Source organism: Sylvia atricapilla, chromosome 3, assembly GCF_009819655.1.
Source record: "Sylvia atricapilla isolate bSylAtr1 chromosome 3, bSylAtr1.pri, whole genome shotgun sequence".
Classification (NCBI taxonomy): domain Eukaryota; kingdom Metazoa; phylum Chordata; class Aves; order Passeriformes; family Sylviidae; genus Sylvia; species Sylvia atricapilla.
Window position 1 is genome coordinate 93,340,840 of NC_089142.1, and position 16,532 is coordinate 93,357,371.

At 37.0% G+C, this 16,532-nt stretch overlaps 1 protein-coding gene across 1 annotated transcript in view; it reads right to left on the reverse strand.

Annotated features, from left to right (window-relative positions):
* Positions 1-16,532, reverse strand: part of USH2A (usherin) — a 377,078-nt gene that overhangs the window by 350,993 nt on the left and 9,553 nt on the right. The window contains exon 3 of the mRNA XM_066316187.1: positions 14,397-14,562. Within this exon, the coding sequence (XP_066172284.1) occupies positions 14,397-14,562 (166 nt within the window). The remainder of the gene's footprint in view (positions 1-14,396; positions 14,563-16,532) is intronic.

Below are 16,532 nucleotides of genomic sequence, written 5' to 3' on the forward strand. Positions count from 1 at the left end.
ACTGCCTAAATGGGAAAAAACTAGCATTTTTTAAATACTGAAATTGACTCATCACAACATTCTGTCCAGAGATAACAAGTGGAGTGACTAGTACTTCAGCTGTGTATTTATTTAAATGTAGACATACACATGCAGTATTAGGAAGGCAAAAACATGATATGAAATAAACATAAGGCATCAGCTCTAAGCTCACTGTCAAGAATATACCAAGGCTTCTAACCACAGAGTTCAGCTGAAGGTAACTATCTGTCAAATGTAATCTGTGCAAGTGAATATGCTTAAGCTGGTGCTATGAATCAACCAAAATTGCTTTGGTCTTATTGACATTCAATTGCAAGAAGTTGCAGCTCATCCAGTCCAATAGACATCTGACAACACCAAGAGTGCTTCAGTGACAGAAAGCTTTAAATATAGATGCAACTATTATCACAATACATATGGAACTAAACTTTATGATCCCTCACACCATCTTCAGAAACAGGGCATCAGCTGAATGCCATAAGACCACATGGTCATCCTCTCTGCCTGTTGCCAATTCCTGCAGTTAACAAATCACTATGATTTAAAAAAAGAAAAAGAGAAAATACAGATTGACAGAAAAAGATCATTCAATCTTCCACCAGTGTCCCAATAAATGTCTCTCCAAACTCCACTTCTGCCATCATTAACTTTGTTCACCTTTTAAAAATAAAATGCCAGATCAAAATTTCTTCAAACTATTTGCCTTAGTTAAGGGCCAAAGCTCCAGCTACTATAAACTGCCTTCAGCTTCAGCAATGTCATTTTACACCTGCCCAGATTCAGACATCGAATATGTTAAATTTACTTTCTTCCTCATGTCTGTTCTTTACACCTTGAAACAAGATGTCTGATAACACATATATGTGGGAGGTTGAACAATAAAGCAACTTGCATAGAGGGTCCCAAAAGAAGACACAATTTGTGTCCTAAATTTGCATTAAAAAAATGAATACCACCTGCAACCATGTATGTGCTTGTTTCACTCTTGCATCTCAGAGAAATCCTGCCATTTCAGCAGATGTTCCAGCACAGTACAGTGTCTTTTTTCATATATCCACACCATCTACATGAGTTGTTACATATCCCCATGTTTGCCTTTCCCAGCTCCAGCTTCCCTTGCCACATAGTGAACTGAAATCTTCCAGATTCGCAAACAGATAAAAGAAGTTGGGAAAGAAAAAATATGTCTAGTATATACAGCTTGCAACTATGTTTTAGGGGATGCACAGTGTGGTTTTGGGGAAAAGAGGGGAGAAAGATTCATGTTATGAGCACACTAAATGCCCACACTGAGAAATACAGAGTGAAAAAAAAACAAGAGACTTGAGGAAGAAACCTCATCAGGGGACCACAGTGACAGAACTATCTTAAAACAGAAGGGCTGGAGAGGATAAAGGGACAGTAGAAGAAATGGTAAAGAACTGCAAAAGGGAAGGAAAAAGCATAAGGTCGGGAGGGGCAAGTTGTCTCTTTGCCTTTCCTTCTTTTGCCTCAGGCCCATATCGGCCTTTTCTTTTCTTGACTTAACTGGGATGAATTTTAATTGCAGCTTCTCTACGTGTTTAATACACTATGTACTCTCTACTTGTGTGGAGTGGATTTCCCATTCATCACAGGATTGCAGGCAAAAACCCCAGGAGCATTTTGCTTTCCTTCAAAGTTAGCTTTGCTAAAATCAATAACTTTAGGGCAGCTTCTCCATCCAAACCCCCACCCCACAACCATTTCAAATTACATGATTTTTGATAATTTGATTTTGCTTCTTGTCTTCATATACAGATTTATATTTACAGCTTTTCCATAACTGTGACAATATTCTCCACTGCTTCATTAAGAGTATAAAGTCAGCAACCTTACAGCAACATCAGAAACATGCTTTCATTTGTAGTTTGAACATAGTTCATATCATAACTGATCTCTGACAATCTCTCTCCCTACTGTCTCCTCTTCAATACACCAGCACTCTTAAAATCAAAGTTCTGGTTTTCTTAGGGACCATTATATGTCTTAAATACTTTTATGGCTGGGGCATTTTTCTGACCAACAGCAAGTCTGGTACAACAGCCAAGAATCACAACTACATTAACCTGTCTTTAGCTTGCATGTAAACCACTAAACTTAGTTTTTTAAAAAAGTAGTTTAAAAAAAATTAAATGGAGGTGATGAGAGCAGGAGTGATTCCTACTGCAGATGGAGTATCATCCCTCAGCAATATTGTTACATCTCTTTCAGCTTAATATTAGCTCTCCCTTCACTGAAACTGTGTATCTTGGCATTTTAAATCCCCCTTCATTTTCCTGGTTGTCTCTCTTATTCCAGTAATATCTTTCTTATCCTTGAAAACATGTCACTCCCATTCAGCAGTCTTATTACATATGCTCCTAGCATTTGTATAAAAGATATTTAGCTTTTCTCTTTGCCCTCCTTTTCTTTTTCACTATCTCCTACAATGTTAATCCCTTCTCAGTGGGAAATGGTTTTCCTTCAATCCAAGTCTTTCTTTTTTGTGCATAGATCCACTAGTTCAGCTTGAATTCCCCAAAGAACATAAATTTAAAAAAAAAAAAAAAAGGGGGGGGGGGGGGGGGGCAAAGGGATGTAAGGGGAAAGGAACTCTGGAATCCTCCTGAAATATTTAACTCTGTTCAAGAATAAACGATTTATTAATATACATTTGCCCCTAAACAGCAAAATCAAAAAGCAACTGGAATGCAGACTGATCCATAAGGCAGTTTACAAGCTTAAGAAAAACTAATAGAGCTATTTCATGAACAAAGCCTCTGAGATGCAGAAATGCAAGTGACAGCAAGCAGAAGGATCCAAAATAAGAAACATTCAAGTTGTTCATTTTTTATATGGGGTAATTTTAGTACTGTATTAAAAACTGAGTGATGAAACCTATACTCAATTATCTGATAAACCAGGCTGGAGACAAAGAAAGATCAATGTGAAAAGAGACAGCTTTTGAAGTAATCTGTATTTTTAAGAATCAGTATTTTAAAACACTGCTTTAGAATCAACACTGGATCAGAGATTAGTGATCCTTTTGCACAGAGTAATCATTCCAATTTTAGATTTGCAATTTTCACTTAATCTTTTGTTGACCAGTACTTTGAAAGTATTTCAGTAGTATGAAGTAGTATTAAAATGGTTAGTTACAGCTATGCCACTTTCTACCCCAGCCAGCACTGCACCCATATCCTTTATTGCCAGTGTCAGTAGAGCTGTATGAATCTGTTACTGATGCCTCAGGACAGAACAAACACATCGGGGCAGAGGAGTGGCAGAAAGAAGCCAAGAGTGCAATACTGCAAATATAGATTCTGTTAGAAAGTAAATTACCAAATAAGCTTGGCTACAACTACTATTTTAACCATTGATCAAACTCTATTCTTTTTACACTGAAAGCTTTAACAAGTGACACCTGTGCTGTCAATGAGATCCAAACAAAAATACCAGAGGATCCTAGTCACCAGATCTGAAAATGCATGAAGAACAATTGCTTTCTTGCTGCATAATTACTCTATTTTCCCCCAATCACAGAAGAAATCAGATCCAATATTCGATGATCACTACAGTAACATGAAAGAAGACAAGTATTAAGGATTCAACGAGCTTCTTTTTAGTAGCTAGAACAGTTACACAGACTTGCCACAATTAATTGAAGCAAAAGGTCAGAAAGCACATTTTAGATAATCTCATAACAATGTATATTTTCTCTCTGTCCCCTCCATTTAAAATACAGCAAAACCACTGATTCAGAATTTTCACTAACTACTTGTAATCATGTAAATTAGGGATGAGATGTGGATGTCAAATGAAATGTCCCTTCTGAATAAAGTCTTCTGCTTCACTAGTCAAAGAATAAGCAGATACCTGCACAAATGAGAGGAGCTGTTACTAATATACAATTATTAACCGTTAATGACATTATCAGCTGCATAATACATTTTAGTCTTTTAAACTGATTATATCTGAAGATTTTGCACCATTTTACACTACTCAGTACTATGACTCCTAAGTCCTTCCCAAATTTAATGCAAGAATACACTGGTTCTACAAAACAGAGCTGAACAGCTCTGCTGGGACTGAAAAGTTGAAAATCCATTCCTCTGTCTGTTTTGGGGGATGATTTACATAAGAAGAAAGCAATTATTCTTGCCCTCTGAATGCCTTGCCACAAAAAGTTCCATGTATCCAGTTAAGGGATTTTTGCAAATAAAGTCTCATCTCTTCTTTCAGGGCTTAGTTTCTTTTCATGGTCAAGGAGCCACAAAAGTCTGTCTTTGATTCTTTTCATATTCCTCCCCACAACCTTACTTCAGGCCTTTCCCTCCTCCTCTGTGCCCTGCTTTTTTCCATCCATCACAAAGTCCTTTAGAAATGGTCATTCAACTACTCCTTTGTACTTTAACTCTCCAACACTCTTTTTGATGGCAATTCACTGTAAGCTTCAATTTTCATTTTGTATAATAACTGCTTTTTTTCCAGAGTTACTAAGCATCTTAACAGCCAAGCTTTGCCACAGATCTAAACTGTGCCATTAATTGCACACAGACCAAAACGGACTTTGGAGGACAGTGTTTTGGTAGCTTACTGTCAGTAGTTTACTTTTGGAAGAAGTTAAAAGAAATAGTTTATGCAGCAGCTCCTTCAACTACATTTTGCTAGAGATGGGGCAGGAGATGACATGGGGAGGCTGCTTATAAAGTTCATAGTGATATCCTGAGCACTTCAGAGTACAGGCCTCATGTTAAGGCACAGAAAAGCCAGGAAGATAACTGAACAGCACAGATGAGGATACCAATAAATACAATTTAAGGAAAAGGATAAAGGCCTTTCAAACATAATGAAATGCACTCAGAAGTCCAGCAGAACAGTGGCAATGCAACCTGTTGCGTGCATAATTCCAACTTACAGACAAGAGGTACATACATAAGGCACAAGTAAAGTAGTAACTAGAGAAGCTCAGAAAGACAACAGACTTACTTTTGACCAGTCCTGATTCCAAGAACCACACAGATCCCATGGGACATGGTCATCAAGCCGGAAAGAGAAAGGGACATAGCTCTCAGTACCGAGGATAAATCTTCAAGGGTTAAGAATTTCAGTGTAAAGAGACTGAAGTCTGAAGTTCTGAAATGTCAGAGTAGGAGCAATGTTGATGGTTTATTCCACGCTGCCACTGAATATCATATAATGATATGCTTAAAGGTGCCACGAGAATGAACCTCTCAAGAGAGACAGGGCATCTACAATCAGTCAATACCAAGGATACACCTAAACACCCCCAGAAAGGAGAGAAGAGGGGTTTGAAAGGAAAATATTTTGGCTTTTATTCAGGAGGCAGAAGATAAAAAGCCAGTGCCATTCTTTGAAATGCTGCCAGCATCACAAAGGGTCAGACAAGCAAGGCTGCATGACTCTGCACACAAAAAGTTCTTGGAAGAAGGGATTTAGGTCAATTCCAAATTGAAACCCTTTTCTAGAACAGATAGAATTAAAGGGTCAGTTGCTCCTATACCAAAATAAAGGCAGTTTATTTGTGTATCAAGATGGGAAAGAAACAAATGTTTGGGAGAGAAAAATCAGGTATCTAAACCAGAAATGTCCTAACTAAGCACTGCACATAGACTGTAAATGATGACAAAATGTATCAGTCTTTGAAATCTAAAGCCCAAGATGTTTGAACCCGAATGTCAGGAATTACAAAGATCATACCACCGAAAGGTGTTATTATGCCTTATGCCCTAAAGAAAGCTCAAATTTGGATACAGTGAGCTAATTGTATTAAAACATATTACAGAGCTGGTATTTCAGCCCTTTTTATTTAAAAAAAAAAAAAAAAAAAACCTTCAGATTGAATGGAAGATCAGAAAAGAAGCAGAAACAAAAAAACACCCTCTGACCTTATTTCAATTAACCCTGCACAGAGCAAAGAAAAACGTGGAAATTAAAGTTATAGACATGATGCATGAAGAGATCTTGGACCATTTCTTCTGAGAATCCATCAAATCAAGTCTGTGCTGGATGAATCGGTTGGAAAAGCACATGGATTAATATACTGTACACTAGAAAAGGCAACATGACTTTTGTGGAAGGAAATCAAGATCCAGTTTGAATTCTTTGAAGTAAAGATGCATCTGGATAAGATGATCTGCCCAATATAATATACTAGCTTTCTAGAAAGATTTCAAACTTGGGAGAGATTAAATGGCCACATTTCACACAGAAAGGCTTGAAAAGTGAGGTGAATAAAAAGATGGAGTGAATACACACAGACAATAAAAGCCAAAGCTTACTTCAAAGGTACAGATGATCTTAAAATTGTTAAGGAACAGGCACTAAAGCAGCAGACTAAAGGTCTTGTTAACCACGAGGCAGCAGACAAGAAAAATATTCTTCACTAAATTCTGAATAGTCGCTGCTCCAAATGGTCTTCGAGTTACTATATAGTCCCTCACTAATGAGCAAAAAGGAAATGCTCCTTATTAGAAAAGAAATTAAAAATAATCCCACAAAACTTTATTGTTTAGAAATTTACAATGCAAAGTGTCTGAAATAACAAGTGGAGTTCTGTCCCTTGCATCCTCAAATAACCCTAGAAGTTTTTGAACAGATTGATGACGATGAACAAAATGCAGAATGGTTTCAATATAAGGGGAAATCTCATTTATAAATTATTTTGACATTTGATAAAGTTCTATAATGAAAATATCAAAAAGCATGAGAATGATAAAGAAATAGGCAAAAAGAAGTTGACAGACAGCAGATACAAAATAAAGAACAATTTCATGCAGCCATAATTCCATATGAGGAACTCACTGCCACAAGAGCCCAATGCTAATATAATGTATATTTTATATATAATTTATATATTATTATATATTTATAATTATCTACAGTTAGATATGCCAATTTATAAGAATAATAATTAGACTATTAAACTAAAAACAGTCACTCAGTTAGTGACTCCTCAAGACAGTCTAGCTTAAGAAGCTTCAAAACCCACTGATTGTCAGAAAAGTCAGTGATACATCTAAAAGGAAGTTGTTCCTATTAATGTACTCTCCTTTCACACTCCAACACAGGCTATCTAGACAGCTATCAAACAGACAGAGGAGTCCTTAAATTATGCAAAAATTACAGCATTATTGAGCCAAGGCACTGGAATGAGATACATGGGCAAGAGGAGTTCCTCCCCCTCTTCCATCCCAGAACTTTCTACTTTCCACACAAGCTGACAAGTTGCTCAGAACCAAGAAATAATCTTTGCTTCCATGAGAAAATGATACATGCAAAGTCTTACAAGATTCCCCCTCTGGACTACCACCAGACTGCATATTCTATTCCCACCATACCAGCACACACGGATTTTGTGTGGTACAAGATCTACACATGTAATTTATGTCACCTTCCATTTGTTGCCCACACAGATGTTAACACAAGATGCAAGACAGAGTTCACACATAAATAATGGAGGCAGCACAAAGGGCAACCTGAAAGTTTCACCTTCCATTTCTTGATCAGACTTCTGATTTAGGTCTGTCTTTAAACAAGAAAAACCTGAACCAAATGTAGAAATTACTTTTAAAAAATAAACAACCCCCCCAAACAAACAACCCCCAAAACAATCAATCAAACAAACAAAAAAGGAAAACAAAAGCTCTTCTATTAGGCTGTATTCATGAAGTTTTTAGACTCATCAAAAAAATTTCTAAGTATCTTGTGAAAATATTTACTTAAAAACTTGCACAGCATAAAGAGGAAATCGTTCAGTATTTGTGATCCATCTTTACCAGCAAAGATGGAATCAGTTGTCTGCTTTCTTATCACACACTGTGCATGCCAAGAACTACCGGCTGGAGGACCTTCTGCCCACATTGCAGAAGGTGTGCTCTAAATGGTGATGCTCCACTGTACAACTTCAAGCTTGGTCTCTCTAAAAAGGAATCGAATTGAAGCATATCAATAGGACTCTTCAGTAAAACAAGAATCAAAACAGACAGAAGGCAAACCCATATCAATGAGCACTTTTCCTGTACACAAAAGTGACAGTGTAGATGTACCCAGCAGGACTCCTCTTAGTGCAGTATATCAACAGCTATAACAAGTACAAGGGACACTTCCAAAATCTCATAGTTTCTCCCCACACAACTCAAGGGCACACAGAAGTACCTGAGACCTGCAGGACAGTAAAAGTTTTGAGACTGGGGGAACATCAAGAAGACAAATCATTCTTCATGGAACGTTTTCATTATTAAAAATTGGCAGGAACTTATTTTTGTATAAGGAAAGAAACTGCTTGCAAAGCAAATTGGAGATTAATGGTTTTCAAATCTTGAAAATCTCCAGACAAACAAGGCATAGCTTCTGCAAAACATTCAATGTTACTTCCTCTCAGCACTGGCCATACAAAGGCTTAATTCTAGTCCCACCATATATAAAAAAGTCTAGGCAGATTTCAGTGGTATTTACAACTGCAATTACAAAAAAAATTTGCAATTTCCAGAAGCGAAACACGGCATTGACAAAACCTGCATTTTAGAAATCCTCTGAAATTAAAATCTTAGCCCAGGTGAATTTCCCTGCCTTGTGTTCCAAGGCAGCTGGTAGACTGCAAATTTAAATCTATAAATATATTCAAACTCATATTCAGGCAAGACAAGTAGTCGTTTAAGAGACAGTGTGAGTAGAATCAGTCATCTGGGAAATACCCTGTTTTCTCAAGAAGCAGAAGTTACAACAGAGCTTTCAAATTTACATAATCAACATCCTAATACCCACAGAACAGGATGAGAAGAGGCAGGAACCATAGTAGGACCTCTGGATGCAGCAAAAAAGTAAGTTTTACTGATATCAAAGAACACAGAGGCTGCATGTCCAGCAGCAGTACCTGAATGACCTGCAATAGCAGCAGAATAGATGCTGAAGCAGCTGCATGCTCATTGTGTCTGTGAACAGTTCTTTAAACATACACTCAAATACATGACAAACTGTAACTTGTGTTTTATTTCTGCTGTCTGGGAGCAGAGCACCAGCCATATGCACAGACTGTATCCTCACAAATATTTTCAACACTCAATTGCAATTAATAGACAAGAAGCTCCGAAATGCAGAATTAATGCAAACTCTCCACTCCCTTCTTGGACCTGACAAACTACTCTTAACAGCTAGTAAGCGATGACTTCAAAGAGGAGATCAAAGTGGCTTGTTAAGTCAAAATGCTTTCTCATGTCCTTATTAAACTTAGGGACTATACAGTTTAGAACACCCTGTTTTTTGTAAGACATATACAGGGAGTGTATAGAATAAATGTTTGCCTCCCTGCTTTTAAGTCTCAGTTTCTTTGCTTATAAAATAAACTGTAAAGTATTCAAAAACTAGTGCAGAAAATAAAAGGATTTCACAAATTGGAAAGGACAAGTTTTCTCTTGATAGTCAAACAGTTATGATGTAAAGCGGTCTCATTAAATCATAAGTACTTTAACCTTTTCTTGAAAGAACTGGAAGATTTAAAGATTTATAAAGAAATTTTGCCTAAACTAGGAAATGACTCATATTTGACATGTATTGAAATGATAATGCTGATTTCAATAGGCACTCTAAGAGCATTTTCCTCCCAGGAGAGTAATTCAGTCACGGTTACCTCTCTGCATTTAGATTTTAAACTTACTTTCCAAAGCTTTTAATGTGCTATAGTCTGCCAAAACATGGCAGAGTTACATAGATATGATCAGGCAAAATAAAGGTTAGCAAAAGGACTATTTTTATAATTGCAGACACTAAATATGAAACAAAAACATCAATCTGACATGTTCTCAAAGAATCTCTTGTTTCAGCAGCCTCATCTGCATCTGCAAATTCATGTTTGAACTCCACTCTTCTTAATTGGTTAAATAAATTCTGAAGTATGAAAAGGAAAGTGAAAGTCTCTTAACACTGAACCTGAAAAAGAAAATACACAATGGTGCTGCTGTTAATAAGTGGAATAAATCTGATATTGGTTTCACTTTGCAGAGATAATAATGTACACTATTGGCCTTAATTACGCTCAACTTTTTATTTTTTAGAAATTAAGATTTTAAGATGCCAATTTTTCTGAGCTTTTACTTCATTGCATATTAGATTCTTCTGAGTTAAGGCTATATATCTTTTGTTCCAGAGCGTACCTTCAGAATTTTTGCTAATACGTACCTAAAAACATACAGTGAAAAATATCATTAAATCAAGATCAAACACACAGAAGGACCCTAAAACTTTCAGAAGACTGAAAGACTTGATTCTCACCTACTGAAAACAACTAGAACAGTAGAAAATTTTGTAGACGGATTTCAAGTTCACTATGCATTTTGAAATAGAAATTTTATTTCATGCCAGTTCCCCTGGTGTTTTATGTCATGCCATTCTTCCTGTATGACATCTGACTGTTCCCCTTTCTGATTGTCTGTTACCAGCTGCTATGATAGGTACACTCTTAATATTTCAGTCAAGATCATCAACAAAAATAAAACACAAGGCTGGTCCAAAGACTAATTTTCAAATAATTCAATTGGTTTTGTGCCTGCCTCTTCCCCAGGATTATAAGCAAGTTCCTTTGAGCAGTATCTATTGCAATCTTTCCCATGAGCATTCCCTTTGACCCTACAAATTCTCATAGGCTGTCATGTCAACCTGATAGAGGAAATCTGACACATTTACTTTGCCTGAAAATCAGCTTTCTCATCAGAAAAAAAAACAGCTGAGAGGTTAGACAGTGATGAGCTATCTATAGGAAATCCACGGTGCATTTTATCCTCTTTTTCATTTAGCTCCACATCTTTATCTATTTCTTCCAAGATCTTTTCTAAATCCTCATATGCCACTGTGCCAAGGCATGGGTCTGCATTGCCAAGATCCTTTTTCCTTCCTCTTGGTACATGCTTTGGCTGGGGTGGAGGTAAATGTTTTCACAAGACCCAGTAGGGTGCCATGTTTCAAATTTGGGGCTAAAACAGCATTGATAACACATTAGTATTTTATTTATTGCTGAAGAGAGCTTGCCCATTGTCAAGCCCGTCTCTTTTCCTAGTTGAACTCCTCATCCCACCTCAGCAGTAAGCCAGGGTTCTACCAAGAAACTGGGAATGGAGACAGCTGGGACAAAAAGATATTCCTTACTCTATAGCTTCATGCTCAGCAATAAAAACTAGGGTAGAAGAAGAGATGTGAGGAGACAGGAGTTTTACTTCCAAGGTAGTCTGCTGCTCAGAAATTGGAAGGGCAGTGGTCTGCTTGTGGCAGGTGGTAAGTGATTGCTTTTACATCATTTACTCTGCTCCCAATCCCTTTCTTTCATGAGTTTTTCCCACTTTTGCTCGTTCTGTTATCTCCCTTGTTCCACTGGCAGGGAGAGGAGGGCCCAGGTGCTCGGCTGCTGGCTGCCATCAACATGACACCTTTCCTAAATAGAAGCATTATAACTCTATCTCTGACTGGTAGCTTTGTCAAAGGATTTTATGTGCCAGTTCCTCCAGAATTTTTGGACAAAGATCGTCTGTTTGCAGCAGCATGTACACTTGCAAATTCGTGTTTCTACTCTTTATGATCTTTGGAAATGGATCTATGGAAACTTTTGTTTCCATACATTAATTTCTGTTACCCTGATTAGTTTTGCTCTCACTCTGTGACTGCTGAAAACAGGAGGGGTTTTATTTACTTATTTATTTATTCTGGTGATCTTACTCAGATCATACCTTATCTCATGCACACTTTCACTGTACTCAGGTCTTGCCTTCTTACACAAAAAAAAAAAAAAAAATTGTAAGAATTTTTTACTATTTGACAGTCTAATTAATATCAACCACTTCATAGTTTTATTTCTATGCTACAGAGCATTCTCTGTGAATCTGCTTTCCCATTCCCTAGTGCTCACACACTTCGCCCTCTCCAGCTTCAGGGGTACTTATTCACACAGATAAGCCTGGGCAGTACATATATTTTTTTTTTTTTTTTTTTTTTTTTCTTTAAGGGCAGAACTTTCTCTTAATTCTATTATACTAATTTTTAAAAACCTCCAGGCTTTTTCCCATTCAATCTCCAGACTCCAAAGTTTACTGTGCTTCATTAAAATAGTTGCATGTGTTTGTTCTCTTTGAAACACAAAAGTGTACTTAGAGAGCCAAAGAACTGCTTACTCTTCTTTTTCATCTGACTCTAGTTATGAATGCTCAACATTATTCTTGAGACCTACACCTCTGATAACGCCCTCATCACTTAACAAAGCTGGTATACCCAGACTTTCTGCTTCAGCAAGTATTCGATGAAGAAACCCTTCATGCAGAACACACAGGAATGTTTGGGCCCTGCTCTTGTTAGTAGAACTTAAATTTCCCAGCTATAAACTAGAAAATAAGTCTTTGCAATGACACAGTTCTTAGTAGTAGTTTCCTCTAACAAATTATACATCTAAATACAAACCCAAGGATTTAAATCCCTAGATTACCGCAGTAGAATTAATTTACTATCCTTCTCTTCCCCTAGAATTATTTTATTCCAAAGGAATTATTTTCAGTTGGTGCTATCCTTTCTTCTCTCCTTCCCTCTTATCATTTAATTACTATTTGGTGCTATTCCACCATTTAGCTTTCATTTTTATCATTCCTGAATAGGCATATGCTCTTACACCTGAATTCCAAACATATCTGCCATTCCACCATTTTTTTTTCTCTCTCTAAATTCAGTTTCACATGTGTAACCAATACTTCACACTCCTCTGTCTTCGTGTCTGTTGCCTAGCATCTGGGTGTATGAGACACAGACACTTCCAGTTGGAAGTTACTTTTGCATATTTTTGTATGGTCTTGCTCATGTTATCATTGTCCATTTATGGAAAAAATGGTTTTGGCCCCCTGCTAAAAATAAACAAACGTTTGCCAAAAGTTTGATAGCCAGGCCAAGGGCTAAATGGATCAGGCTGCGGCCACTATCCTCTCTAATGGCAAGTTGCATCCTACAATAGCACCAAGCACAGGAAGATTCTACCCTGAGCTCAGAAACCTCAAAAAGGCATTAAGCCTGCTGTTTCTTTAAGGGTCTAGAAGCTATATTTCTTTACTCCTGCTATGAATTGAACAACTTTCTACAGAGAAACAAAGGACCAAATTCCACAGGGTGGTTCACGTTCCTTTGTAATGCAGTTCAAGATCTGTGTGTGCATTTAACCAGTCCTTTCACTTTCACTTGGCTCTGCCAGGCTTTAGCAGTTTCTGAGGTACAAAATGCAACTGACAGGAACAGCAGTAATATAGCACCCTTGGAGTGCTTGAAGTGTAAAGTTCATTAGTTCTACCTTAAGGTCACTCTTTTAATCCAACAGCCAAAATCTTATTCACACTACCATGCTGTTATCCTGGAAAAAAGAAAACTGCAAAAAAATCAAGACGTCGGCTTAGATACTTCTTATAAGTGACAAGATCAGCACTAAAAATCCAAATCACAGTCAATACCTTTTAGCAAGTTTCAAGAAAGCAGCAAAACTATTCTTGATTGTGCTGTAGACCAAATGAAATTTAATAGAACGGATAGAGGAAATGAAGGAAGGAAAAGATAAACATTTCAAAACCTGATAATTGTGTTTTATAATTATTAGTTGAACTTGGCTCACAAACAGAATTTACTAGGGTGTCTGTCGGGAATTACAATACATGCAAATAACTGAATTTTAATTTCTTCTGTATTTGTTTACTGATTTTCATACATACAGTTTAAATTTTAACAAACTCAATTTTGCTTTATCCTCAGTGGATATTTGTACACTTATTAAAAAGTTATGTCAACAGAATACTTTTAGAACACAGGGATTGTGCTCTAACAATTCTGAATCATATACTTAAAATAAGAGGTAATAGCTCTGTAACTTACTAGTTTGACTGATCCTGCACAAACTCACACATTTACTTAGGTGCACTGTGAGAAGTTTTTTTAATTAAATGGAACACAACTCCACGAGGTAAGTACATTAGCATGTACAGATGAAAATGGCATTCCTTTCCTTCTAAAGGAAATAGTCTGAGACCCAAGACTAATTGGTAATGTTAGATATAAGAATCTTAGGTATTAGTGTATGCTTTACTTCACCTCACATCCTCATGTCCTTAAAGGCGAGAATTTTCAGTTTTGTAGTCTGCTTACTCAGAAGAATGGGCACAGCATTTCTTTCCAGTGCAAAATTAGCAATTGCCTCAAAATGAGCTCCCAAATTAAGATCCTTACCTACGAGACTCAAGAGCTGTCATTTACATCCCCCAATTTATTCTTTTATATTTATACAGTTATACCACTCTCACACAAAAGTTGTATTTCAACAAATATTAAATGGTTTTTATTTTACTCACCTGCACACTAAGATGAATCCATTTCTTCACAAGAATTCTCCCCAGTGTCATTACTTTTATTGGTGGCTGCAAACCATTTACTGTGCGATAATAAAACATGGTCTCTTTCTCAGAGATTGTGAGTTTGAACACAGTCTGCCCATCAATAGCCTTTTCTATCACACACCTTTGGAAATAACCAAGAAAAACAACATAAGGTCAGAGGCACACACATATACACATTCTTGCCAAGGTGCTATCCTGTAAAGTGATACTAACCAAAATGCATTAAAATAAACATTAAAAATACAGCTCTTGAGAAGATGCTCAGTGACAGCGAAAGTCACAGGATGTACTAAGTGTAAAAGAACTTGAGTAAAGATATTTTCTGTTTTGATCTGTGATGTTTTGGGGTTGTTTGGGGGTTTTGGTTGGTTGTTTTTTGTGTTTTGCTTTGTTTATTGAGTGCTTGCAACTCCAGCTCATTTTGGGGGTGGAAGAGAGGTCCAAGTTTGCCTCCTCTCTTGAAGGTGGCATGACAGAAACCACATTGACTGTGCAGGTCTCTGCCACACTTTTCATACGAAGCTGTGCAACTTAGTACATCCCATGGAGGCACTTTAACTTTCCTTAGTCTAACAAGGCAAATGCAACATAACCACTAAAAGCAGTACAAATGACGTGCTTTGGCAATAAGTCTTCTCTCTTCCCACCCAACCTGTGCAGCCCAACACCAGCTTACCCTACACTTTCCCCTTCACAGTGTCTTTCTTTAACCTAAGAAACTAGAGCAAGGCAAGAAGGATATCCAGACACTTATTAGGATTTCCTTCCCTACAAAGAAGTCACATCGATAGCAAATGCAACAATGTCACATAAGGTACAGAGAGTACAACCCACAGCAACGTATTTTGCATTTCAAGCTGCTGAAATGTTTTTGCCAATCCAATGACCATGATATCAAGAGTCCTGAGAAAGCACAGGCTCCATATGCCTATGTAACAACTATGTATTTTATTAAAGCAATCATAAATACAAGAGAAAATCATAAAGTTCTACCCTTCCCATTTGAGCTGCTTGAGAAATACAGTTCTCAATGTATTGACCAATGAAAAGTCAAATATTTTAACAGTTACACTAGACTAAATTAGTGCGCTAAGTCACAAGAGGGAAGCATAAAAAATTTGTATGAGATTATTTACTTACACATTTCAGACAAGAAAAAAAATAAAACCAGAAACTCCGTATCTACTAATAAGTATCTTCATCTACTCTGCATTTATAAAAGAAAAACTGTCAAAAAGGCTGTTCTTTGATATTGCCATTATTCACTAACTCACCTTTAAATCCAAGAGAAAAATTATTTCATACTGTTACTGTTCTAGCCTGCTGGAATGTTGACAATGGAACACCTAGCAAAATGAAGACTTCTGTTTTCCCAACCTTACTAAAACCACATTTCTTAATAAATTGTCCACTGGTCTTTCCCATATTTTGTTTGCTTGTAAACATGCTAGTTTTGTTAGATAATAAATGTGGAGGAAGGCTCAGCTAAGTAGCAAAATATTTAGGAACTGGATTTACCCAGTTCCTGGATAAACAATAATTGGATAATCCGGGGTTTTGTTTATTTTACTTATCTAAAACAAACATCCCCACATTGTTTTTATCCCCAAAGGTGTCATGACTTTAAGAAGGGAAGTGACCTTGATGTACATCACTTTGAAAACTGGAAAGAACAAATGTGAATTGTGACTTACTACTAAAAGAGGAAAACCAAGAGGGAAAAAAGAAGAGAAGGAAGGAAGAAGAAAAAAAATCCAAACTAGTTCTAACATAGGTGAAATAGGAGGAGGCATTACTTCTGACTCTGAGCTTGATTTTCCATTCCAGCCATGATTACAGAGAGAAGCCACTATTCTTTGTGAAGTCTTCAACTTCTGGTAACCTGCAGTCCCACAGAGCCAATACCTGACTACATATATCTCAGTGGTGAGGTTGGAGGGAAAAAAAGCCACTAACACAAATCCACTCGGTCAACTTTCAAAGAGAAAAAGAGACCTGGAGCAAATGGGAACGTCTGCACTGGTTCAAAATCAGATGATGGTTTCTTAAGGCAAATACCCCTTTCAGTCTAATTCCTAATGTAAAACATCT